At 40.9% G+C, this 27,917-nt stretch overlaps 1 protein-coding gene and 2 non-coding genes across 4 annotated transcripts; 2 read left to right on the top strand and 1 right to left on the bottom strand.

Annotated features, from left to right (window-relative positions):
• Positions 1–232: 232 nt before the first annotated feature.
• dennd4a (DENN/MADD domain containing 4A) lies at positions 233–26,340 on the bottom strand. 2 transcript variants are annotated; one of them, XM_074632815.1, is made up of 31 exons: positions 26,118–26,340; positions 20,252–20,571; positions 19,818–20,064; positions 19,653–19,722; positions 19,391–19,560; positions 18,272–18,510; positions 18,103–18,169; positions 17,918–17,976; positions 17,675–17,819; positions 17,166–17,341; positions 16,730–16,830; positions 15,710–15,928; positions 15,109–15,254; positions 14,609–14,629; positions 12,161–12,294; positions 11,661–11,793; positions 11,161–11,367; positions 10,948–11,076; positions 10,683–10,827; positions 8,888–9,010; positions 6,594–6,704; positions 5,566–5,640; positions 4,614–5,455; positions 4,306–4,522; positions 3,606–3,697; positions 3,338–3,513; positions 2,709–3,072; positions 2,097–2,214; positions 1,655–1,817; positions 1,502–1,566; positions 233–531 (listed from the first exon to the last, which is right to left on the bottom strand). In XM_074632815.1, exons 2-31 carry the CDS (start codon positions 20,560–20,562, stop codon positions 395–397), a joined length of 5,202 nt encoding a protein of 1,733 aa, XP_074488916.1. In that variant the 5' UTR covers positions 20,563–20,571; positions 26,118–26,340; the 3' UTR covers positions 233–394. The 2 variants fall into 2 exon arrangements, with proteins under 2 accessions (XP_074488916.1, XP_074488917.1); XM_074632816.1 differs by lacking the exon at positions 14,609–14,629 and having other exon boundaries at positions 26,118–26,339.
• On the top strand, positions 7,593–7,664 carry trnaq-cug (transfer RNA glutamine (anticodon CUG)). Its single transcript has one exon. It is a non-coding gene; the product is annotated as a tRNA-Gln (tRNA).
• trnaq-cug (transfer RNA glutamine (anticodon CUG)) lies at positions 7,944–8,015 on the top strand. Its single transcript has one exon. It is a non-coding gene; the product is annotated as a tRNA-Gln (tRNA).
• Positions 26,341–27,917: the final 1,577 nt, after the last annotated feature.

Here is a 27,917-nt window from a genome sequence, read left to right as displayed (position 1 = left end):
CACCAGGACCACTTATGGATGTCGACAACGTGATGATCATACACTAACTTTTACATACTTACTCACAGCTTCAACAGAAACAAAGTCATAAAATAGACTGTATAATAACTGTACAAACATTTTACTATAGTTATACTGAAAATACAGTGGATTTTCTAAATATTTACAAACACAAGGCAGTCACTCCGCGCCTCTCAGCTCTAACAGTATACAAGAAACTCATGGCAGTTGCTTTACATTAAGTGTCATTTTCCCATTGTGCTTAAGAGCTCTGTGCTCCAGTCAGGTGAGCTGGTCCTGAGTCTGAGGAGCAGTCAAAAAAAACAAAAAACAAAACAGCAGCAGTGACCATGGTTGAAGGAAAAACATAACGGGACAGAAAAACAGAAGTAGTTTACAGACCGAGCTCCCCAAAAGTCCTCCTGCACTCCATGACCCCTGCTCCAGGGGGCCGGTCACAGTTGTGTGTCAGTTTAACCTGGTTGGGGGTGAGGCGGTCATATGCCAACTTGTACTCCCGGTCAAAAGCATCTGCAAAGAGGCAACAATGAGAATGTAATGTGTCAATGAAATGTATTCAATTCAATTCAATTTATTTTTATATAGCGTTAAATCATAACAGAAGTTATCTCGAGATGCTTTTCATATAGAGCAGGTCCAGACCGTACCCTATAATCTAGAGACCCAACAAGAGATCCCTCATGCGGATGCATTCTTATGCGACAATGGAAAGGAAAAACTCCCCTTTAATGAGTAGAAACCTAGGGCAGAACCCGGCTCTGGGTCGGCAGCCATCTGCCTCGACCAGTTGGATATTTAATCCATAAGCCCGGCGTAGCATGTATTTGACAAAGCAAGAAAATATCAGTTCTAGCTTCTGCATAAAGAAAAAGACGAGTCTACAGCCATGATGGTGGTTTTGTGAGGCTGCTGTGAGTTAAATGTTAACGTCAGCACGCTAACAGACTCACAAGGTTAATGCCAACATGCTGACATTGAGCAGGTATAATGTTTACTATGTTAACCATCTTAGTTTAGCATGTTAGCAGGCTAACATTTGCTAATTAAGCACTAAACACAAAGTACAACAGAAGTTGAGTGGCATTAGTTTTGCAGGTATTTGGTCTAAAAACCAAGTACAGGAAAACAAAATTATTTTTGATGTGTTGATGGCGCCAGATGAAAAGTCAGGGGACCACAAAAGTGATCACAATTCATCCTAAGTTGTACATACATGTCTGTACTAAATTTTGTGCCGATCCATCTGGTAAATGTTAAGATATTTCACAGGATAAATGAAAACTTTGACCTGTTGGTGGCGCTAGAGGAAAAGTCAAGGGATCACCAAAGTCAGTAGAATTCATCCTCTGAGCACAATAGATAACTGCACCAAATTTCATGTCGATCCGTATAACAGTTGTTGAGATATTATAGTCTGAACTAAAGTGGTGGACAAACAGCTAGCATGGCTAAAAACAGGATATCATGCTTTTGGACTTACTGATATTAATGTTGTTCTTTCCCAAAGCCACCAGAGCGAGGAACAATAAATCTCGGTAGAGGCTCCTTTTTGAGAGAGGGAAAAAAACAATTAGACTTTCCATTCATATGATCTTTCACACACGGCTTTACGCTAAACTCTTCATCTCCTCACCTCTGTCTTTTAAAACCCAGCTCTGGCCCCAGCAGCTGGATGATCTGGCTCATCGGTTGATAGACGTCACTCTTCTTAGTGCTCCTCACGAAACCCTGCAGTAGCTCCACAGTGAAGACCTGGCCTTCCTCACACAGCCCAGAGCGAACCAGGGAGTTTGCACCTGCAAAGAGCCGGAGATAAAAGTCACCCTGATCAAAGGCTCATTCATCTCCATCACTCAAAATCAATTCTGAAGGTAGAGCACTGATAAGGGCGGCGTGACTAATAAGAGTCATGAACTGAATTATACATGCTTTACTTCATATGCATTATTTAATTTACATGTAAATTATACCTGACCTTGATCAAACTTGCCAGCAGAATCATTTTCTGAAAATAATTTCCCCTTTTGAAACACATTATACCTCAGTCGGTTAAAGTAAACACTTTAGTGACTTACAATGTGTGTTCCACAGGACATAGCAGGGTTGAACTCGGTCTTTGTGCAACTTCAGGTTGTCCCACATAATCCTCACAAGCACCTGCTTACTGTCCTCGGATGAAACGCTCTGGGGAGTCTGCAAGGGGTAAAACGGGAAGAACATTAATCCCTTACTCTGCATGTTACAGCCATTATGGGTAGAATTTTAATGTATTTATAAAAGTGTTTAGTTTTCATTTGTTAAAAAAAGAATGAGATGTTCCCAGTGAAAATTGGTCTATGTGCTGCTTTTCTGCATTGCTCGGTTTTGTATATTTGAAACTACCACTAGGAGTCACCAAAGTTGGATTTTCTGACTGATGACTTTGGAAAATACGCTCATTCGCTTTCTTGCCGAGAATTAGATGAGATAAATAGATAGAAGGTCAATTCCTCTCTCTTGGACTGGCTTCATACAGATATGAGAGTGGTATCAATATTCACATCTAACTCTAATTTCAACAAAGTGAAAAAGTGTATTTCCTAAAATGTCCTTTAAAACACAGTTGATAAAATGATGGTTGTATGGGTAACGGGTCAATGTACACACAACTATATGTCAGTGAGCTTGACAGACACCTTCATGCATACCTGGTCTCCATGGCTACAGTGCTGGGAGGCCAGGATAAGAGCCGGCAGGTTGCTCGGCAGCTCCAGCCTTTTAAAGTACCACACGAGGTTCCAGAAGACGATGGGGTGTTGGTCGACAACGCTCGGGGAGGAGATTGCCTGGTCGCCCTCATTTACCAGCATGCTCTCCAGCTCCTTCCACAGAACCAGAGGGCTCAGGTAGGGCACCGTCACTGGAGTGGGGCCAGCACCCCCGCTGCTCTCCTGCTCCTGCGGGGGTGCTGCAGATGACTGAGCTGCACAGTCTGCCGCAGACATTTTGGCCTCGGGATTGAGAGTCGGCGACGTGACTTCCTCTGTAACAGGATTACTTTCCTTAGAAGACCTGAGGGGAGACACAGAGTGGATCTGTTTAAAGAGGATGGCACAGGAATGCAAGATTTTGTGTCTGAGTGTGTGTGTTCGTGCATGTGTGTCAGGGCTTTTGGAAAAAGTGCCAGACAGCTAGCCACTTTAAAAATAATCTAGCGCAAGAGATCAAAGACATTAAATCGCATTATCAGTGAATTCAGTGTGAAATGATGGAAGCACCTGATTAATTATTCAATGTGTAGTGTGTGCATACTGGTCTGTGCAAAGGGAGCATTTACCTGCTCTGTGGTCTCAGGTCTTTGATCTCCACATTGAGGAAAGGCAGGAAGGCTGTGCCGCAGAAGGGACAAGTGCTGTTGAGGTTGGAGTCATTTGCAGTCCAGCCAGCCATGATCTCCTCGTCATACACCAGACAGTCACACGTCTTACAGAGTGAACAACTGGACATCAGCACCTACGACAAAAAGCAGCAGACAGAGTGTAACACTCATTCGTGATAGTCTGAGTCAGTCTACGGAGGAGTGATTTTATATAAGAGGAACTTACCTCTATGGTGTAATTGGGAGTGGGTTGAAAGCGGCTGGTGTCGGGGGAGGAATCTGGAGTGTGAGGGATTTTAGAAGGAAGTGCCAAACCACCTGGATGCCATGGAGGATTATACAATTAGACACACGAGAAAGGCCAAGATTTAGCTATACATATCTGGACTAAATACAGCACAAGTGGAAAAATTAAATGACGCAGCGACTCGAAAAAGTGTACAATCAGTGGACTTTTTTTTGCTGTTTTGCTGGTTTGGTGAATCTGTGTTTCACATCGATGTGTCTGGGAATGTGCATGCACGTGTGCGTGTTCACGTGTCTATGCTTAGCATAGGGCCTGTGGATGGGTGCAGAGCAGCCCACACACTGAATCAGCCCTCACGCCTGCTGGCCTAGTTTCGCACAGAACACCCGACACTCTCCATTACCGAGTCCTACTCTTACTCTAAATTTAGATCGCCAAGAAGTGTTTTGCTGGGAACCAACACAACGCTGCAGTTAAAACAGCAATTTAATGAGTATGCCTCTAAGACATGACCTTCTCACATAGGAGATGTTTTCATAAACACTGCCAACTTTAAATAAATGTGGATTGTGCTGTTCGTCTAACGCAAACATCTCAAGATTCCATATATCAAAATAAACTAAGAGCATTATTCCAACAATATTTGTTGTGTACACTGATTAAAGGATGTGCAACAAACCAGAGAAGGAGTTGTGTCTGAACACTCTGTTGGGGGTGCCGGGGCTGCCCAGGTTGGTGTGACCCACAGTTGGGCTCCTCCTGAGTCGGGAAACGCTGCCGCGCTGGGGGGAGGTGAAACCATCTGGGTCCAGACAGGAGTCATTATCAAGCAGCGACGAGCAGTCTGCCTCTCCTGAGGTCAGTGAGGACACACTAATCCGGTCACAGTTTGTATCCTGCAGGAGAGGAGGAGGAGAAAAATCATTGTGGATGTGATCAGCAGTTATATTGGGTATATTAGTTCGGGGAAAATGCTGCACTACCAACCTGTGTTAATGAAGTCTGGGAAGACAGACGAGAGTAGAAGCGGCTGGCCTTCTCAGCCACGCCCTTCCCTGCTGATAAGAAGCTGCTCTTGAAGATGTCCAGAGTTGGGGTGAACATTGAGTCCATGGAGAATGATGAGGAGGAGGGAGTAGGTGAGGAGGGTGACACCAAGGAGGAAGGCCTCTCCCTGTCTTTGGTACAGACGCCCAGAGGAAGAGAAGGCGACGGCCTCAGCCTCTCCTTGGATTTCACAGGCAGCGGGAGGTGCGTGTTGGAGCGGAGCAGGGCGGAGGGTCGCGGTGAGGTGTGAGGAGACGAGGCGGATCGAAACAAAGGGCTCGAGGGGCTCTGCAGGTCCATGCTGGGCGTGCGGCTGCTCAGAGGGCTGTTGCCATTGTGCATGTACATCTCAATCTCTTCAGCGAGGTCACGGCGGGCCGTGGGCGTGCCGCTGTTCTCTTGATCACACTCTTGTACCTCATCTGTCGCCATCAGTGACAGGGGATCAAACCCCATCTCAATACCTGTTCTACTCACAGTTCCACCGTTGCAGCTGACACTCCTCTCTATGGACATCCCTGGTTTCTCCACTGCACCGCTGCAGCTGATACTCCTCTCCACCGGAGGTTTCTGTTTATCAGTCTCTGTCTCCTCTTCTTCTACCCCGTGCAGTCTGTCAGCAGCTAGGTGATGCTGCTTTGTTGAGCCAAGGTGAGGGACGGTGAGCCTAAGACTTCCTTGTCCACCACACAAGTCCAGAGATTTTGGCCTCTCTGACTTTGGCAGAACTCCACACAGAACGGTGTCACTAGATGGACTAGAAACCAGCCTGTTGCCATTCCCTGTGACAAAAAACAAAACATTCAGCTCCCATGCAATAAGACTGAGATCTGTGGCTTTTATAAACAATCATAATGGCTTCTTGATATTCTTCTATATAAATAAAACTTACCTGCACTGACATCTGTTGATTTGCAGTTTCTTGTAGACGGAGAGATGCTGCTGATTGGAACCACAATCTCAGGTGCTGGAGATTTAAATAATACCAAATTGTTAAAGAGGACCTATTACGCGTTTGTGCTTTTTCCCTTTCCTTGGCACGCCCTCAAACAAAGCTAGTTAGAGCGGAGCTGGAGTGGAGTCTGAAAAGTTTGGGTCAGTTGACCAATCACAACAGAGTGGGCCAGCTGATCACTCAGATTAGACTGGGCTTTTCGGGACAGAGGGTGAAAAGAGGTGCTGCAGGACTGCCAGTATGAGAAAAATAAGGCGTTTTTTGAACATTCAAGTATGAAAACATGTTCTACTAGAAACCCAAAACTCAAGTATTCACCTGAAAATTAGCATAATACGTCCTCTTTAAGGAGATACAACAATAAATTATATTATTGTGTATTTGGCAAATTTGACAAAACCTCTTGCAACATTTGATTCATGCAAAATCTACATTTCATATAGAAAATCACTAGTTGCTGGAGTGATGCCATTTGTGCCAGCATGAAGCTATGCAGTGGGGTGAAGAAGGGTAAAACTGGCAACTGCACAGTTCCTTAAGGGACAGCTGTTCAATCTTAAAATAAGGCTGTCTTGGATTCTACCCTAAAAAAGTAAGTCCACAATTAAGCCTCTGATGAAACGCCCACACCAATTAGTGAGGATTATTGATCATGAAAGCCGGAACAGAGATTGCGTCAGACACGGCGTGTTGTTATTAGCGACAGAATTCAAGACAAATCCTGTCATGCAAACAATCACCTGCTTACATAACATATTCATCCATCAACAGAATCTGTTTCTCAAAAACATTTAAATATAACAGCAAATGGACGGGCTGGAGAATACAGTACACCCACGCTGCCACATGATAACCCAGCTTTTAAAGAGATAGCGTTCATTTTGCTGCCAGTAAACTGTGATTCACTCCTGCAGAAATGGTAGCAAAATGTCAAAGATTAGGATAGAAGTTAATCCATAACTCACTGGACTGCCTCGGTCCTTTATCCTCCGCTTGCGGTGTGTTGTCACTATCTCTGCCGCACATCCGCTCCTCCTCTTTGGATAGTGAATCGTAGCCTTGGTCTGACTGCCCACCTGAAAAAGATAAGAAGCTTTACTCTTCTGAAAAACAGCTACAGTTATTTTGTTGTATTTTTCCACCTTGCTTAGTTTCCTCTCTCAGAAAGAGCTGAGTGAATAAAAAAAACCCTGATATTTAGTCTCCGTGGATTACTTTATAAGTGACAACTGATCTGAGAGTTTTTCTTCAACAGCTTTACAGCACACAACACTCCCAGAATAGAAAAGCAGGAGCAGCAGGAGAGGAATAGAGTCTTTGAAAACTTGCATCATATTCACAAGGTCAAACTGCAGGAAAAAGCACGAACCGCCTCTACTGTGATTTATTTTATCCTCGCAGAGAAGTTCTGCTTTATTCAGTTGTTTTCCCACTGAGGGAGAAACATGAAACAAGTCGTGAGCCAGATTCAAGTCCATGATGTTGTTAGAGTGTAAGAGCTTTATCCTGCTGAAAGACCCACTGTAAGCCCAGTTGTCTCCACTGCCCTTTATCTACAGTACATTAGTTATAATGAGGCAAAAGAAGAAACTGGAGAGTCGCCAAGGCAACTGATCTATTTGTTGTCCAAGTCTAACTTATATATTTTTGCAAAAAGACAACAAATTCTTGCACGATGCTGTCTTTTCTCTTTTCTTTTATACTACATGGACATGACAATGTTTTGCCCACAAATGGTCCATGTGAAATATTTTTTCCATCTTTTTGTTCAGATTGTTACCCATGACCTGCAAAGATTTTATGGATGTGCATGCGCCTCCTGATGATTGCCTAGTTTACATTTTCCCAATGTCTTTTTAATGCCATTGGAATGTAATTAGCCATTTTATCATGTATTTTTTTTATAATTTTAAAATATTAAAGAAGAGGTATTATGATTATTTGGGGTTTCTGTTTGATTAAGCGGTTCTATGGTGTAATGGTTAGCACTCTGGACTCTGAATCCAGCGATCCGAGTTCAAATCTCGGTAGGACCTGAATTTTCATAATCATAAAGCAAATACCAATATGATGATAATAAGTTAAATAACCTAATAATAAGTTAGTGTGAAGTATAAAACCAGCGACTTTTCTAACTTTAGGGGCGGCTGTGGCTCAGAGGATAGAGCAGTTTGTCCCTCAATCGGAAGGTCAGTGGTCGATCCCCAGCTGCTCCAGGTTACTTTATCATGTTGTTTTTTTATAATTTAAAATATTAAAGAGGACGTATTGTGCTTATTTTCACGTGCACATTTGGGATTTCTAGTTGTTTAAGCGGTTCTATGGTGTAATGGTTAGCACTCTGGACTCTGAATCCAGCGATCCGAGTTCAAATCTCGGTAGGACCTGAATTTTCATGATCATAAAGCAAATACCAATATAATGATATTTAGAAAACTTTAGGGTAGAGCAGTTTGTCCACCAATCGGAAGGTCGCTGGTTCGATCCCCAGCTGCTCCAGGTCACATGTTGATGTGTCCTTGAGCAAGACACTTGACCTCAAATTGCTCCTGAAGGCATAGCCATCGGTGTGTGAATGAGTATTTAGATTAGATCCTGATTGGCAAAGTTGGCACCTTAATAACCTCTGCCATCAGTGTGTGAACGTGTGTGTGAATGGGTGAATACTGACGTGCAGTGTAAAGTGCTTTGAGTGGTCGGAAGACTAGACTAGGAAGACTAGAAAAGCGCTATATAAATGCAAATCCATTTACTAGAACATTTTTACATGCTTTAATGTTCAAAAAACGCTTTATTTTCTCACGCACCACCTTTCACCCTCTGTCTGAAACGCTCTGTTTGAGCTCTTTAACTTGATTATGTTATTGATTACGTATTCATTTATACTTTTGACTGTTCAGATGAGCTGCTGTAACATTTGTCCCTTATTCGTCTCAATATGTATAGGTGACACGGTTTGGAAGAATTTCTTGGTACTGGAGAAATGTGTTTCTTTCTGTGGGTGTCAGGTGATCGACAGAAAGCAGAATGTGCAATGACATCAAAACAATTTATTTGAGTAGCGCATTTAAGTAGTTAAAATGCTAAATTAAGGTTTATGAATCACGTGGTTTGGCTACTGAAATATGAATTAAATCAAATCAAATTAAAATCAAATTTTTCCAGAGTGAAGCTGAGACAAGAGGAGCAGATGTGACACAATTAAAGGATGAGAGTGAAATAGCTCGAAGAAGAAAGGAGCAGATCTGTGTTTTCCTACCTGTACTAAATCCATCATCACTGGAGTCCATTTTGGTGAAGTCGGTGTCGATGGAAGCGCGCTCCGCCGAGTCATTGGCACTGTCCAAACTGCCATGACTGACTGTGTCAAGATCACTGCCGTCTGAAGGGAGATAACAGAAAAGGGAGAGGATGATTAAAACAAATGAGTACCAACAGGATTATGAGACCAGCTGGTATAAGAGCTCTGTGTAAACAATCACTAAATAGTGCTGTAATCGTTATCATCCACTGCAATATGCAGGAATGCTTTGAATGCCCCGTCGCTGTCATCATGACTGAACAACATAAAGGCATGCCAGAGTGCAAAAAGAGAATCAAGGTTTCACTTTGCTGTTGAATTTTAACTCAAAGGAAACCAAGATGAGGGTTGAATGAATCACATTAAATTACATATTTTCAGTTCAGCGATTGTAAATTCACCTAAGATTTATTCACTGGAATAACTAAAGGACATGCTACTCAACATGATCACATTACCATTTGGGGAATTTTGTATAAAATCCTCTTTGTGAAGTGAATGAAATCAAAATAAAAAAACAAAAACATGGTTACAGTTTAGGGTGTAAAGCATGATGTTTTCGTTAGAGCCCCTCACACAACATGTCATTATGGTAATGACAGTCTAACTGGGCTGTTGTGGGAATTAAGGACTGACATCAAGAGCAACCTGTGTGCTGTGACTGCTGGGGAGGAAAACCTCTTCACTCTGTTTAATTAGTGTCATTAAAGAAATGCGGGTTGGGAATGAAATGCACTGGAGGAGGCGGGAGTTTGGATGATCCTTCATATGAGACCAGGAAAGAAGCCTTGAAGAAGCAACCGCACTCATTTACATGTTTATTCATTTAGAACTACAGGAAGTACAAAAAATCATATACTTTCAGTTTCTCATTTATTCGATTGAAAAGTTATTACCACTGAACTTAATGCAATCTCAAACAACTTAAGACCTGATTAGTCTTGTATATAAAACAACGACAGCTGGTGTTTGTTTAAGTATTTGCAGGCAGTCAGTGTGGGAGTGCGTGATATACTGTGTGTCAGTTGTCATAACGACACTGGACAATGTGCTTAAAAATATGTTATGGCTGATAAATCGCAGGGATTTTATTTGTTTGTGTGTTTTCATTTCTGGCTGTAATCTTTGTGATATATGACTTCATATCTAACTTTCTGTGTATTTCCAAAAACTTGAGTGATAACTGTGGGGAGTATATTTCACCAGATATTTGCAGAAGTATTGCTAATAAAATTAAAAATCATCAGCCGAAATTAATAAGGAAATTAGGGGATGCCAGATATCAGTAAAAATATATATATATATATACAGTATATATATATAAAAATAAATAAATAAATAAATATATATATATATATAAATAAATAATATATATAATATAATATATATATATATATATATATATATATATATATATATATATCCCTGTGTCAGGACATTAGTATTCCTACTAGAGCTGCCCCCTCTTAGACGATAAGTCAACTAATCGTCGTTTTGGTCTTAGTCCACTAAGATTTCTTTTCTTTTTTGTCGATTAGTCGTTTTTTATGTGTTTTTCATGCTGAATGAGTTATTTCCAAGAAACTTATGAGCACATTTCTGGTAAACACAAGATTTAAAGTGGTGCTTTTGTGTGATTCTTTGTGGAGAAACTCAGATTTACAGATCTGTTGATTAAATCAACTAATCGATTAGTCAACAAAATAGTACGAGTTTAAGAATTTCTTTGGCCGAGGACGACCCTAATTCTCACCTGAAAGCTGAGGATCTCTGTGCGGTGTCCGCTGTTTTCTCCCTGCTTGCTTGAACTGGAGCACACCCAGGACCACGTTCCTCAGCTTTCCCCACAAGAAGTAGCCTCCTCTGGTGGTGGAGGGCCAGGTGCTCTCCAACACCGCCTAGAGCAATGAACATGTACAGTATATGTGGTTAACCATTTAAACTAGACTGTTCTGAGTCAGATTAGCTTCTTTATTGCTTCCTTGTGTGTTTGTACCGTACATACGAAGATCACACACCTTGTTGTAGTACCCATAGGTGATGGCGTTGGGTTGAACTCCAGCTTTCTTCATCTCAAACAACACCCTGACAGCGAGGACTGGCTGGCTGTACTGCCCACACAGCTGCAGCAACACGCGGTAACACACCTTGGACAGAAAACACCAAGATTTAAAATCTACACTACTAAATATGTATATGGCTGTCTGTACGGCTGTCTAACAGTTTCCCACCTCATCTGGAGCCTGCAGCTTCTTGTCCTGCATCTTCATCAGCACATCATAAGCGGTACGCAGAGCCCGCACCTTTGAGTGGCAGGTGTCAACAAACCCTGGCAGGCAGATGAACCAGAGGCCATAGCAGTGGCGCAGCAGACACTTGGACCACATCTGAGGCACAGATGAATAGGTTTTGGCCATCCTTTGAGCTGATTTGATCTCCTGAGATAAAAAAAAAAAAAGATCACACGTAGAGATCATTTATCATCCTCCAGCAACCAGATTTGCATTTTGCATTCACATTTATACCCGTATCCTTCATTATGTAGAATGAATGCAGCAGTAAAATAAGCTTAACTTCTTAAATTGCAAACATAAAAAGGCTCAAATAAGGATCAGATCTGACGATAAATTTAACATGTTTATCTATAATTATATGGATTCACAATAGAAAATGCTAGTAAAAGACATAGACAGTCTACTTTCTAGGAAAACTCACTACTCGTACGGCTGACCTGTTTAGAGCGCCTAAAGATGGCCGTAGGGCTGGCTGGGCTGCTGTGGCGTGAGGTCATGCCTGCTGATGGAGGATTTGGTCCCTCCAGCGGCTCCAGGAGCTCAGCATTCAGCACAGGGAACCCAGAGTAGCTGCAGAAAGACATATATTCACTCATATTATACACACAAACTGAAATAGACATCAATCCCACATAAACACTGGCAAGCCGAGTGACATGCACAATAGTTTGGCTCCGACACCCTGGAAGCTTGAGCACTGACATAAGAATCCAAAAGCGATGTGTTCCACCTCGAAATAATCACAAAGCCCTAAAGCAGTGACAAATTCTTTAACAACGGAGGCAATTTAGGCTGTGTCTCTCCTTCGAGAGCTGCAGCGTGTGCACTCAGCGTCGGCGAGAAGTGCTCTTTAAGTGTGTGTCTGTGTAAGACAGTGTAAAAGAAAGAAGAAACAGCCTTGTTTCTATCGTTAAGACATTGATCTGCAGTGTGGTACCTATAGCACAGAGGATGCTCTTCTCCCTGTGGTAGTGGAGGCAGCTCTGGGGGGTTGATATAGACCGTGTGCTCACTGCGGTGGGATTCATCCAGTTCGATCAGTCTGGTTTCCTCTGGCCGCTCAATGTCCATCTGGTTTTCAAGAGAGAAACACATTTGTCATTATTCTTCCCTCTGTTCTTTCATCTTATCTTTGCTATAAAAACATATCTATAGATGCTGATGCTGCCTGGGGGCTTATGGACATCTGATACTATACGAGCCCTCAGATCAGATCAGATATGAGGGTCAGTGAAGACAAACAGATGTCAGTAATGAGTCCATCTATATCATAAATATGGCCCGTGTCCCCACTCCATTGATCTAAAGGGCACAGCCAAGGCAGGGGCTTGATCCTACGATTCCCCCAAGACTAAATGAATCCAGGCTGCATTGACCTGGACAAAATTGATTCTCTAGGGACATGAAACAATTAAACTGTACCGCTTTGGCAGCAGTGCTTGATACTAAACTGCCACATTTCCTTCAGCTCAGAACTGGCTGACTGATCTGTTGTATGGAGAAATGCGTGCAAAGCTCCACCGCCTTCCTGCCTGTCTGAGAACAACAGCAGTAGCACTCCTTTGTGTTGCATGGCAAGGTAAAGCCATGCTCTCTTTTAGGAGAAAATCACTACTGAATAGCTGTCTAGGAGATCATAAAAAGCCTGCTACGCTGATGTGCATTCACTTGGCTTATCTGAATCGATTACCAGCTTATCTCGGACATGAGCTTCACAAAAACGCTAATATTATGGCAGCGGCTGAAAAGCTCCCCAGTGCCACTGCGTTACAGGGTTTGTTCCACTCAGTCGAGTGGATGATTCAGTCAACTAACTCTCGCTGACCTATTTGCCCCTGCTTCGATTCTGCTCAGTGTTTCTCCGCTTGTTGCCCTTCCTCTTACACCCAAGAGGTCTTTCTCAATCACGCACTCTTTGTCAACATCAGCAGCATTGACGTTGAATGAATCAATGCTTCCACTTCTCAATAATATAACCGCAGTGACCACACGTACATGAGCTCCCACTGTTCATGCAGGATGTAAATGTATGTGACTTCCTGATTGCACAAGTTTGCAAGCACGGAGAGTTTGTTTTTGGAGGAGAGGGCGATGTTTTGTCATTTTTGTGTGTTGCAAAACATGTGTAGGCAGGTTGTGTTAATAAAAGTTGTCAAATCGCCAAATGACTAAACCTCTCATTGTGTGAATGAGCACGACTAGCCCACATCCTGTGGGACTTAAGCAACAAAACTCACAACTAGGGCTTATCAATCGATTAAAATATTTAATTGCATGATTGTCCATGATTAATCGCGATTAATTGCAAATTAAATGCACATTTTTTATCTGTTCAAAATGTACCTTAAAGGGAGATTTGTCAAGTATTTAATACTCTTATCAACATGGGAGCGGGCTAATATTCTTGCTTTATGCGAATGCATGTATATATTTATTATTGTAAATCAATTAACAACACAAAACGATGAAAAATATTATCCAGAAACCCTCACAGGTACTGCATTTAGCATTAAAAATATGCTCAAATCATAACATGACAAACTGCAGCCCAACAGGCAACAGTAGCTGTCAGTCTGTCAGTGTGCTGACTTATCATTATCATAAAGTGGGCATGTCTGTAAAGGGGAGACTCGTGGGTACCCATAAAACCCATTTTCATTCACATATCTTGAAGTCTGAGGTCAAGGGACCCCTTTGAAAAAGTCCATGACAGTTTTTCTTCGCCAAAATTTAGCATAAGTTTGGAGCGTTATTTTTCATTTCACTCAACTGAGCCCGCTACAGCCTCTGAAAGATCGATTGCATTATAGAAATTAGTGACGTTAAAACTAATTTGCATAAACACATTATTATCGCGTTAACTTTGACAGCCCTACTCATTTTCTCATTTCTCAACAAGTAAGGATTGTCCCCTATGTCTTTGTTGTCCTCTCTCATTCTTCTATATTTCAGAGAGACTTTTGGAGTCAGGATAGTGCACAGTCATCTCAGCGAGAGGCAAGCACAAATAATTAATCTCACTGTCTCAGCGTCACCTCGGAGTCTCTAACAGAGTCCTGCATAACCTCTTTGTGTGGTTCATTTTAATGGCACCTGGTTCAATAATGCAGATTGCTGACACACACACTGACAGCTAATGCACATCCTCAAATCCAAAACCTCTCTTGCACTTTTAGCTCCACTCCCTTTTCCCCTTCACTTTGATATATTCAGTACAGACGAACAAAACACTGAGCTGAGTCACGCACTAAGAACAATGGAAAACACTTCACTTGGGTTCATAACGGATTCTACTACAGCTAAAAAGTGGAAAAGAGTGGAAAAAAACCATTAACCCGTACAAACATAACAGGTTTAAACTACAACACCAGTTTTGGTTGCTTACCTTGCCTCCAGTGGTGAATAGCTACCAGGCAGCAGCCATGATGACAAACAGAGCAACAGAAAAGACAAAAGGCAGAAAATCAGAGAAGAAAAAGAGGACAGCAAGAGATATACTAAAAAAAGAAGACAGAAAATCACTTTTAAAAGGACTGAAAGAACAGGGGACATTATAGATGAGAAAGGCTTGGCGCTGATGTTAATAAGTATCTTAAGGGAGGCGGTGGAGCGTTAATCACTTTGTTTATTCCTATTAGTCATTGTTATTTGCTTATTAGCTCCTTCAAATTAAACCCAAGACCTTAATAAAACATGTTAATTGAGAGGACAGCAGGTTATTAAACTTCTAAATGCCTCAGCTTTGTTTTAATCTGCAAGCAGGTGGAGACCAGACTAAATATCGTTATTGGAGCATTTGTTCCTACACAGCAGAATGATGCAGTTCTTCTGATGAATTGTCCCTGACACAGAAAATCCATATTAGAGATTCACTGCAAAGCTCACCTTATCAACACACTCATCAAAGAAAGCCAGGCTGGCGTCTTTATCACTGACAAAGGAGCACTCCTCTATGAAGCGGCTGAACATTTGAGTCTTGGCCATGAGGGAGTAGAATCTCTGGTGGGAGCGGTCTCTGCTCTTTATGAAGCCTGTGAAAGAAAACACATTATGTAAAATCAAACATGACAAGTGGTCATTAATATAAGATTAGAAAACTGGACATTCACTTATCAAGCTGTTTCAGAGCATCTGCGGGGTCAACATGAGGACTTAACCAACATTTACAGGAAATTAATAATGTGGTATGAAACTATTTGTTCCCCGCTGCTCCGCTTGCATAAGAGCACACAGATGTGCGGGGACATTGTGTGGTTAATCATGGCGGTTTCCCTGATTTGTCATCCAACCCTAATTTCCGCTGAGGCTTAAGCTAAATCGCCTGAGTCATTACAGCAATGATTTAGGCCGAATTTTGATGCAGCAGCACTCACACCATAACTCCTTGACCTACTACAGCACTGAATCAGATATAGGCACGGCAACAATAGCTTGTCAGCATGTTTTTGTGACTGCACGCAGTATAACATTGCAGACTGAAGTGTACCTTGGATGTCGAAGAGGGAGCTGGCATCGGTGGTCTTCTCAGAGGGGGCTTGGGTGATGGGCAGCAGGTAGGAGCGGTAGCCTCGTAGGATGGCCGCCATGAAGCTCAGGAAGGCCTCCTGGATCTCCAGCTCCAGAGTGTGGAGACTCTTCCCGCCGTTGAGCTCGCTGTCAGTTACCGTGTGCTCCATGTGCACATCTTCACGGTTCAGCTGACCACCTGAGAGCACACAACAGTAGATTAAGCAAATAAAAACAACTTGGCAACAAATAATTGTTTATTAGAAACCACACAACTACAGCACAGATTGAGCTCGTCACAAAATATTGAGTGGAGGACAAGAAAAGTGAGTTGTTTTTCTATTTAACCAGCACTCAGCTCTGACTACCAGCTTCAGGCCTACATTAGCTAACCAAATAACACCTATTTCTAAAACACAGAAAGCTGAAATCATTTTTGTATTAATTTCTGTTTTTTTGTTATTGTATGTTTCAGTATCACTGGCCAACATTACATCATTATATTTTCAGTTCAGCCAAAATGGAGTGTGAAAACACCAAAGGTAGCCTAAATGTTAATCTGTCGCAACCAAAGAGCTCCTTTCTAGTCTGGGATTCATTTTGCATCGAGGTTTAACCGTCACAAAGAAAAAAACAAACATGGTAAGAGGCAGATATTTCTGATTTCACTGTAGACAGACCATAATAGACCCTAATACATTCAGCTACCTGATACGCTGAAATGTGAGTAAAGGACAAAAGCAATTCTGGGAATCACTGTAAATGATGAATCTAAGTAGATGAGGCAGGTTGAGCAGGAGTGGATAAAGACTATTCTACACTTCATATCTCCTGGGATACACTTAACATCATTAGTTTTGGTTTCATATAACAGTGTAAGCATCCAATGAGTTTGTTCCTGTAAAACTGACTGTATAGGCTGACTCAACAGACTCAAGTAGCGAGCATTTATTATTCATGAAACCACAGATAAAATGACACAGCATCAGACTGGACTTACCCTCAGTGAGCTGCTGATGGAGCTTATTCAGGGTATTCAGAAGATGTTTACAGGCTCTCCTGGGCAAGATTTTCCACGTTAAAGCCTTCTTGTCGTCTTTTCTGAAAGCACACCATATGGTTTTCTTTATATGGGAGGACAGTCAAGAAATATTGCAAAAGGAAGGAGACGGACTCACTGACATCAGCACTGACAATTTAATCTCTCTAGCTTTTGAATTGATGTGAGAAGCCAATAGTTAGCCTATGTGTACATTAATAATATTTCACATTCCAGCTCGTATCATTGCATAAGAGGCTCTCACTGACAGATACAGATAACCTTGGGAAGAATTTTCACCATCAGACCTATAAAAACCTAAACCGTGAGAAGATGATTTTTGGCTGACTGTCTTAGAGTTGAAGGTTGAAAGCGGTTGCAGTTAGAGGTCACTTACTGGGAGATCGTGTTGGTGTCCAGATCCACACAGCTGATGTCAGCCGGGGGCACATAGAGGTCAAAGTATCGGGAGTCCACACCCACTATGAAAGGGCATGGTGCACTGAGCACACCGGCCAGAGCCAGCGGGCACAGAGGGATGTAGGGGCACGGCCAGTGGAAGGGGAAGATCATCTGAAAGGGAGGATCAATACATCACAATACGATCGATACATACACTACATAGATAGAGTCCATTTAAACAGCAAACTAGTAATATTTCTTATTTAGTCATCTTTTTTTCAGAACTTCATGCGCATATTTCTTTGAAGAGCGCTTTTCAGAGGTAATTGTTGTCGAACATCCATAATACCAAAGGGTCCTCTTTGATGTGATTATGGGTTCATTGACGCCGCAGCTCTGCCTCTTACATCATCCGCCATTGTAGCTATAATCACATTAAAGACCACCCTCTTTAGTGGTATTACCAGGAAAAGTATAAAGGAAAAAAAAGAACAAAAGACTTACAGACACAAGGGCTTCTGTAACACTGGTGAGCACAGCTGGACGCAGGGAATGAACCAGGATCTTGTGCTCTGTGACTGCCAGCACCAGCAGAGTGGCTGCGTTCTTCGGGCCCAGATTCAGTAGCAATGTGGAGAGGCTCCCACCGCTAGACAGGCAAATGAAAAAAAAATTCTAGATCAAGACTCAGGTAAATATAGTATGTCTTCGTGCTATAATGTGACATTTTTACTGATGTTTCTCTACCTGAGAGGCAGTGGAGAGGACACGGGTTGGCTGAGTATCAGGCTGTCATGTGGAGACAGCTGTGGAAGACAGAGCGTTAGAGCGTCAGCGGGAAGAGGATTTAGCTCGTGACTACGGCATGTTCAAAGACATTCATGTCAAACCAAAATGAAGTCATTAGTTCATTCATCAAATTTTCAGCTCACCTGCACTAGGATGCGTGGTCTCTGAATGGAGGGGAATGGCACATTTTGCATGAAGTGAGAGATGTGCCTGTGAATGAAAAAAAATAATCACTTAATAAAGCATGTAAGGACGAGACCGGAGACGTGATAGATTTCAACAAAGACAATGAATGTGTTAAACATTGCTAACTTTTCAATAGGCAGGGCATGTGGTCCAGAGATGGAGTATCGGTAGAGGAATGTGAGAAAGCTCCTGAAGGACTGGAAGAAGGGCCAGTGGGAGAGCAGACAGATGCTCTTGTTGCTGTAAACACTCCTGGTCCCGTCAGGTCCGAGATCAACACTTGGCAGGCCGAGCTGTGAGCGCTGACGCTCTGACAGGTCCTCCTCTGAGTAAGGCTCATAGAACTGGATGGCTGCTCCGTACACCTGCAAGCAAAAGGATCACAATGTAAGTGTTATGATCCGCATAAAGAATATTGAACACAAGTACACAAACAAAAAGACTTGTTAACATCCTGATGCAAACTTTACAAAGACACAAACCACAGCAGTCAGAGGTCCTTTGAAAGATGTTATTCAGGTGAACTGTTGTGGCGGCTCCACTAGAGAATTTTCATCATAATAAATCAGCTAAATCACATTCAGTCCTTTGAAGCTGTTCCTCCCAAATAAATAAACAGATCATTCCAGGCATGAAGTACCAGGAGACTAGTCTGAAGAAGACTGGAGGTCACAGGGAAGAAAGAGTGAGCACTGAGGCATTCAGCATTTAAAACTTAAGCACCGGCCCAAGTGGTGCATGAGCTATCCATTATTCAAAAGATGAGCTGCAAAAAAAATCTTTTATGCTGCATTGCTTTCAAAGACTTAGAGCCTTTTTTAGTATTCCAAACGCAGCCTTTAGACCATTTTTGATTCCAGTCGGAGTTTAGACATTGATTAAGATTGTCTGGCAATTCTTCGAAAAACTACTGCAGTTCATCAACAAACTAGTCCATAAGGGATACTATTGCACAACAAGAGACAGAGGGGGGAGATGAAGATGGAGAGGCTGGCTGAAATGAAGCAATTAAGGGAGAATTTATGTATTTAAGGGTAGAAAACCGATGCCGACTTTGGGGGAACTACCTAATTAATGATGATGTAAATGAAACATAGCAGGACTCTGAACGGAGCGGTGGTTTCCTCGGCAAAATCAGTACACGTTTGCAGGTTTCTGTGTGTTTTGCAAAGGCACAAGAGTGATTATGAAAGATTATGAGAAAGAAACATGGTTATTGGTAATGTAAGGTAATATAAATATTACCTTTTCTCCAGAGGCACCAGTCAGCACAAATGTGGAAAAAACAGGCAGGGAGTGTTTGGTGTGTGCTGGCCAGCACTCGACCGTTGCCCCCATGGGCAGGCAGAACATAGGCACTGACTCAGGCAGTGGGAAGGACTCATAGTCCTCTTTGGGGTACCTACACAGCAGACCTGGACACAAATACACACATCACAGTCAAAAAACATAACTCCCTTAAAGTACTTGAATAAAACTGACATTTCATCAATCAATTCCACTTTACCTGCTTTGTATGCGATTGTGTTTGCTTTAGCCAGAGACTTCTTATAACAAAGGTAGACTGAGGATCCCCACTGGAATAAGAGATAAGACATCACAGATCAATCAAAACCTGCATTATTCATACAGACACTAGAGATATATCTGTGATCTCAGAGATCTGTCCCACCATGCTGCTGTTGAGGTTCTTGTCCACCTTGCAGAAGGTGTGAGGGGGCGTCTCCCCCTTGCCGGGGATGATGATGCAGACATCAGTGACGGCCAGTGACGTGTGCGGCTGGCTCTTCGCCGCGCGGCGGTAGGTGATGTAGATGCGTTGGGATGACGAGCTGCTGATGTTGGCAGGGCGACCTGAGGGCGTGGTCTGGACGAGGTGACATCCAGGTTTCAGTTTCTCTTTCCACTCATACAGAACCCTGAAATACAAGGCAGTGACCTTTTTATATGATCCTTTTGAAACGAGACATTCTTTGATAATGTATTCATTGAAGAGAAGTCAGACTAGAGGATGTGTTTAAGAGCAGATTATAGTGACCCAGTGGCAGAGAAGTGATTAGTGGTGCTGGGTGAGTAAAGGGGTCAGCGGTGAGGATTACTGCTTACCCAAGATCTGTCAGTGGAGGCTTATCTCTGCCTCGCTTGAAGCACAAGAATATCTGCGGGCCCCTGAGGCTGGCTCCGTTGAGCTCTGCAGAGAGGCCTGAGGGGGTGCTTTCGACGCAGGTGAAACCCAGAGGTACTTCTTCACCCAGGGAGCGTATCACCACAGCTACGTCGGTGATGGGGGCTTTGGGTTTCACAGACTTGGGGCCGGCGTCGTCAAAATGGAGCTCCTCCTCCAGAGGCTTGGAAGAGTCGGTGAGGCCGGCAACCACAAAGTAGTCGGCTACACGAGGCCCTTTATCCTCCATCATTTCCCATTCCTAAAAAATAGAGAAGGGGAGAGGATTCATCCATTATGCATTTTAATCATGTTGCTAGCTGCTTAAAAACAAAAGAAAACGGGCCTTTGACATCAGGAAACAACCTGGCTGAGCATACTAGGCTGGCTAAGACAGCATCACCTATAAAATCACTCTCTGAGCACAATGTATTAATTGTCTCGCTGCTCCAGTTGTTGCATAACATAGATTCCATGCAGCATGTAAAATAGACATTACTTACATTACAAATACACACCATACTGCAGAAACAGCAGAATATAATGAGAGCATCTGGAAGCATTTAGTGTGCATTCCTGTCTGCAAAAACACCATATTTCAACAAGAAATATGGGAGGGCTTAAGACCAATGACCTTGCTATATGCCATGACCGATTATGTAAAATAAAACACATGCCTTTGTAGAAGAAAAAAAAAAAGAAAGAAAAATGTGCAGAAAGGAAAAGTACCAGAACTATAATGGAGCATTGGGAAATGAAGAGAGGGTGCAGTGAAGTGCAGCAAAAAGCCTTTTTTCTGCGCTCTCAGCGAAGTAATATTCAGACAACATATATTCTGCGCTCAACAATGTCGTGAAAAATGAAAGCAACAGAGCGAGCGCCTGTGAGTCAGCTTGTTATAGCATTATCACAAAGCATGGAGCCCTGGAAGCCCTCTCAGCGCTGGGCCGGCTTATTGTGCTTCAGCTGAAGAGTCTGCTTTATCTCTCTCAGCAGTTCCTCCACACTCACTAGCAAACCGATAAACAGCCGCCTATTATTTCCCCCACTGGGATTTAGCATAAAGTTATTCCCCTCCTCTGCACTGGATGTGTCACTGCTAGAACCCATGGCACACATGAAGCTGTGACCGTATCTCACCCACTTAGGACTTTGGCTTCCACTGGCTTTAAAGCTAATGGAGCTGTGTGCCGTTCCCCCATGTGGCTGAGTGATGGGACAGAAAGCTAAGCACTGCTTACAGGGTTAGGGCGTCAAACTCACCACTAACATGGAAAAAGGAAGATAATCTGTAGTAGCAGGCACGTTTCTGAGCCTGAACCGGAACACCATCCAAAACAATTTACGAGCAACATTCAGTCAGATATATTTTGAGTTGTCTTTTATGACTCATAATCACAAGGTTGTTTATGGTCTTGCAGTGTTTTGGCCTAAATGTGTTTATGAGTGTTTCCCCTGATTAGCTGACAGCTGTTTTGATGTGAGTTATTTGTGCTCTGCAGTGTTGAGCCTTGAGGGTATACCCAATGACTCAGCATGCAAAACTACTGCGAAAAAGTTTTCAGCTTTTTCTGATCTTCTTCAATACAGTTTTTTTTTTTTATAAATATGCATATATATAGGCCTACATTTTGTTTGCACTTATGTATTACTGTGTTTGTTTTCTTATGCTTCTTTCGTTCGCTCTGGTTTTTCAAATTGATTGAGCTGTGTTGAGATTGAATGTTTATGAGCTGTACAAACAGAAAACAGGAGTTGAGACACTTTGTGATGCAGGTTTAAAGTCTTTTTTCTATGTTGCTCCATTGGTTCCTCTTACACACTAATAGAAACACATTTCCACATTGATTTGTCTACAAAAGAAGAAATATGATGGTCTTTTCTTCATGTATTATTATTATTATTATAATAGACCTTTTTGACAGCAAATAATGTCTTCAAATATATCCCGTCTCTCCAACACAGTAATTATGATAAAGGATGAAAATCATATTTTCATTGTAATCTGTGTTAACAATCCCTTTTATTTCATTTAAGAAAGTTAGAGTTCAACATGTTTCTGTTCTCTAGCTCCACCTCTTCTTTAATGTGACGCAACACTTCAAATGAAGTACCTGCTCCCAGTAGGTATCGCATGATTGCTGCTAAATATACAGCCGTTGGCATGGCAGATGTGTCGTATAATACTTGGAAGGTTCAGGATTAAATATAGATGTAATCTCCAGCTCCAACTACGACTACAGTACATCATCCACTGCGTCTATTCCTCCCACTCAACAGGACGCAGAGGAAAAAAAATTATAACTAATCCTCGCCATAGCAACGACATGAAAACTGAAAGACTGAACATTTCGCACTCTGGTGCTGAATCAAGTCGGGAACATTGTTAGATACAAGTCGACTAATGGGCTGTGTTGATGCCACAGATGTATTCTGTTCAGAAAGGCTCTGTGAATAAAATGTTTTGAACATAAATATTAACAGATGTACCCTGAATATTAAAAAGCACAGCTATCACAATAGTTTCTCTGGTTTATCTCATATTTTTTCATGTTATTGGCCTTTTTGTTGTATTGACTAGAAAGCTATTCATCTCACCTCTCAGTAAACGATGTTTTTTGTGAGTTTTCTATTAGTGTCTGAGGTTTATATTGCTGCGGAGGCTGCTCCAGATTAGAAATAGCCTTTTGCTGTCATGCGTTGTGTGCTTTGTTTTGTTGATTTTAACACAGTATTGCATCCCTTTGATTGTTCAGTCCATCAATCTAGAAATACTTCTAAAATCCTTCGAGCCATAATGCCTATAAATAAACCGGATTCGACCAGACTTGATATTTCATTTTCTACATGATTTCCAACTCTCTTCCTCCTACCTCACTTATTATTGCAGCAGGCAATCCTATGTTAGGCCATGACTGGAAGTGAGTCACTCACGGCCTCCCCAGAAACTGCAATCTTTTCATTCACCACAGTTTTCTTCATAAGAGCAGCACAAATAAGGACACAGCGGATTTCCTCTTCTTGAGAGCCAACAAGGCAACTTCCCTATTCACATCCACTATTGTTTTTATGAGTCACCTCCGACCATCAGCTATGCAGAAATGACAGATTGTCAGTCATGGTTTATCATAATGTTTCCAACATTTCGCCCTGATGGAGCCACAAACTTTGATTTTGATTTTTTGTCGGAGAATGTCACACTTCATATTCTGTATCTGCTGGTCCCAGTGCTTCCTTTAAAATATTGCACCATTATAAATGTAAAAACTGTTCATCACTTCAAACTCTTTTCGTTGTAGTTCAACCGGATATATTTGTTATTTAGAGAAACCTTGGAGTCTTGACTAAAGTCTGAAATAAACTAGGAATGCACCGATACTGGATCGGATATCGGGCCGATACTGACTCAAATAGATGGATCGGATATCGGTGATCTATTCAATTCTATGTTTATATATACTATATATATATACATACTGGAATTTGAATTCCTGTTTAAATTTTGACCAATTTTTTGCTGCATTAATTAGTAATTCCTTTTAATAAAGATTTTTTAACAAGTTGCTGGAGTACAATTTATTATTTTAATAATAAAGAACAATTAAATAGATTTATATCTTTGTATTTATTGGTTACATTTTGTTTTACAAAGTTAGAAAAGCAATGTTTAAGTTAAGTCTGATGTTACTTTACACATAAAAGAATGATCCCAGTCACTTCCACACAGTTAGACATAGAGCTTATTAATTAAACACTGGTATCAGATCAGTACTCGGTATCAGCCGATACTCAAAGCCCAGGTATCGGTATCGCTATCGGGACTGAAAAAGTCAGATCTGTGCATCTCTAGATTTTAACAGTGTTCATCCACATAGAACCAGTTTGTGAAGATAGAGCTGCCAATGGGTTCGTCAGGTAGAACAGGCTCAATTTTGATAAAAAAAAATAATGGAAACATCTTATTTGTTTAAAGCTTGAACAGTGACTGGCTGGAATGCGATTAAAGTCAATATGGAGGTTATAATTTTTATAATTATATATTTATAAATATTTGTTTTTTTTCCTCCATGCCTTTTTGATATTTCATTCAAGAAACAATTATTTTTCATCATTTTTCCTTAAACAGTCATGCAGGATGTTGACACTGCATGTGACTTGAAATAAAGGTCTTTTGACTTTGCTTTGAGCATCATCACAGTGTTGTTGTGCTGATGGCCCAGTAGAGATACACTGTTAAGAATTTACCAGTAAAATAACAGTAAAGAACTGGCAGCAGGGTTGCCTTTATGTTACTGTTAAATTAACATTATTATACTATCGCTGAAATTTACAGCTTTGTACTGTTAATAAAAAATACAGTTTTAACTGTTTTTTTTAAATTAATTTCACAGTAAATTTACTGTTTAAAGATACATTATATAGCTGTTTTTCACCTTTCTTTTACATTATCTTACTGATTTGTTTTAATGCACTATTTAGGTTGTATTTTTTACATACATTTTAATAAACATTATTTTTTGCCTAGATAAATAGACTTAGCAGGTTACAGACATAGGAATAGTCACACTAAATACAATTAAAGGCACTTGCTAGGAAAAAGGCTGTAATAGACTTGTTGACACTTTTCCCAAAAATGTCTGTCTCTAGCTGGCTACAAGCACAGAATGCAAACCATAACAACATGTGAGTGAAGAACAATAAAGCTAATTCACTGATTTTACAATCATGTACAATGTACAAGCCTCACATGAGCAGATCAGGTCCCAGAATTAAAAAGATACTGCATGAAACTGTTACTGATGATACCTTAGACAGTTGATCAGCAGTAAAGTGATGTTTTTTAAGAATTCATTATAGCTCAATTAAAAAAACTTTAACAGGTTTTCTTTTGTATTAACAGTAAAGCACTGTTTTTAGCAATAACAGGTTAATACTGTTGAAATCTTGCTGTAAATTAACAGCAATTGTTTACAGTGTAGAGGCAGTGGCTGCTGGACAGTCAGTATAGTCTCTCAGGCTGTGCAGAGGATTAGAGGGCTCTGTTAACAGCAGGAGGGCAGGGAGGAAGGGCAGACTGATCTGGAGAGGAAACCACCACAACATTTCTCATTTCACTCAGCATCTGTTCCATCTTATAGCCATGAAGACAACCCTCACCCTCATCAGCCATTTGCATTCCTCATGTTTGACAGGGGGGACCCTGGCTGCTTGATGAGGAAACCACACACGCCCAAGATAAATAGAGCAGAAAAATGAAGGAGAAAATACTCTGGAAACGTACTATAAAGAAGCCTGCAGGATAAGCTTGTTGCAACGCTTGCATTTTGTGCATTGGTCATATTTGTTTACCACAAAGCCATGGCGTTTGATCCTTTGAAAAAACACAACTGACCATAGCGACCACAATACTACAGAGGGGTTTTCTCGTATGCCCACATCACAAGAAGCCATCTTATATGGAGCAAAACACACGATGCAATAAAACAAGCCTCCATATGACTTGTTTGTTACCAATATAGTGAATCACACACAGGCTGGGATGCTCACTATAAATAATTAAATTATTCTTGCAATGCATATAGCTAGAGGACAATAATATAACATATTTACCGTGTCCGTCAATTGTCCTATAATAAAGCATCCAACATCAACATAATAATAAATCAAAGGGTTTCATCACATCATCACAAATAATACCACAACATGTTCAAACATAAACATGTGAAACAGCTTAATTATAAAAGACAGGGTGTGTGTGTGTGTGGGCGTCGTTTGTTTTTATTCTCAATAAAAGAAGAATCTACTCACATGTCGATTGAAAGATGATCTGTCGAATATGAGTCCAAACAAAACACAGATTTCTGCGGATAAGAAGGATTATTTTGTCGGATTTTACTGCGTCTTTTTTTTTTTTTTGAAATCCCTGTCTAAATTTGTTACAATAAAATAATAATAATTCACAGCAGGATGGATGAATGCGAATAGCCCTCTGTAGTGCCGAGCAGCGCTTTATCCAGACCTGCGCGCATCACGTGACTGATTACAACCCTCGCTGACGTCACTGATGACACTGCTGCTGGCAGCTGTGACAGAAGAACAACGTCTGAGGCTGTCTGAGGAAACATCACAGGTTTACTCAACTACTGCACTACTGCGTACAGGAGAAATATATATATTAGTAGTAGTAGTAGTAGTAGTAGTATTATCATTATACCTGACGCAATATTCATATAATAATAATAATAATAATAATAATAATAATAATACTAATAATAATAATAAAAAAGTGTTATGATCCACCCTTGAATTTTTGACCGAAACAAATTATTATTTGTATTATCCCTGACGCTATATTAATATAATAATAATAATAATGATAATAATAATAATAATAATAAAGTGTTATGAGCCCCCCTAGAAATATTTGACCAGAAACGAAAAAAACAATTATTAGCATCATATTTATATTTAATTTATGCAGCTACAAGTTGATTTATTTTCTTTGGACATGAATATGTAAATCTGTTCACTTGGTCTACAACTAAAATTCTTTTTTTTTTTTTTTTGGATTAATTGTCAACAAAATAGTGACAAAAAAAATGCCTGATATAATTTCCAACTGTCCAAGGTGACCTCTTCAAATGTCTTGTTTTTGTCTGATCAACTGTCCAAAACCCAAAGCTATTCAATTTACTACAAAGAAAAAAAAACATCAGATCATCATATCTGGGAAGCTGGAAACAGCAAATTTAGGCTTTTTTTTTGCATAAACAATAATTATTCAGTTATCAAAATAGTTGCCAATCAATTGACCATCAATTGACTAACCGATTAAGTGTTTCAGCTCTATTTTACAAATAATATCTAAATAATAGTGCAGTCAGACCATAAAATATCCACTTAGTGTCAAAAACCGAATTTCCCCTCAGGGACAATAAAGCAATATTTATGACTGATATCTTCAACATACAAACATTACAAGTACAGTTTGAAAAAAAGAGTTGTGAAATCACCCCAACATCACTCATGTATCACAAATGATGCAGTATATGGGGATGGCTAATCTCTAAAATATTTGAAGTGCAAAGCATAAAGGAAAACAACTAACTTTTGTTAATAACAATTGCTATTTGTTAGACTTGGACTGCTGTAGGGATTTTAAGCTGCAGTCAACAGACATATTCAGGATGTCTCATGGTTGGAAAGGCTGAATTGGTGCAGAAAAGTGTCCATGCCTGAGGCCAGAGACAACATGGCCTATTGTCTTGCCCTCTACTGCCCTTGTGTGGTCATCACCAAGACATACAGCTCTGTTGAAAGTTACAAATGACCATATTTGTATACTGGAAGATTGCAGATTTTGCTATGTCATCTTTGATGTTGTAATTATATGTTAATGAAATCCACATTGCAGATTGTTTTTGGTCATGACCGTCACTAAATCAAAAATGTTATTACCTTTACAGAGATGTAGAAAGTTAGAAAGTGAGAGTTTATGAAAAAAAAAATGGATATAAGAGCAGATATACACATTTCCAATGGTTACCTTTGTCCTATTCGAGTTGAAAAGCTCTGGTTGAATATAAAAAAAATAAAAGTATGGCGAGT

The sequence above is a fragment of the Sebastes fasciatus genome, chromosome 4, assembly GCF_043250625.1.
Source record: "Sebastes fasciatus isolate fSebFas1 chromosome 4, fSebFas1.pri, whole genome shotgun sequence".
Taxonomy (NCBI): domain Eukaryota; kingdom Metazoa; phylum Chordata; class Actinopteri; order Perciformes; family Sebastidae; genus Sebastes; species Sebastes fasciatus.
The sequence above is the reverse complement of the archived record's forward strand: the minus strand, read 5'-3'. Positions and strand labels throughout refer to the sequence as shown.

Coding starts and splice junctions, on each gene's coding strand:
- dennd4a (XM_074632815.1), bottom strand. CDS start 20,562: ATGATGGAGGATAAAGGGCCTCGTGTAGCCGACTACTTTGTGGTTGCC. Junction 19,723..19,817: donor AGAACCTCAACAGCAGCATG/GTGGGACAGATC, acceptor CTCTTATTCCAG/TGGGGATCCTCAGTCTACCT. Junction 18,511..19,390: donor CTGGTGCCTCTGGAGAAAAG/GTAATATTTATA, acceptor TTTTGCTTGCAG/GTGTACGGAGCAGCCATCCA.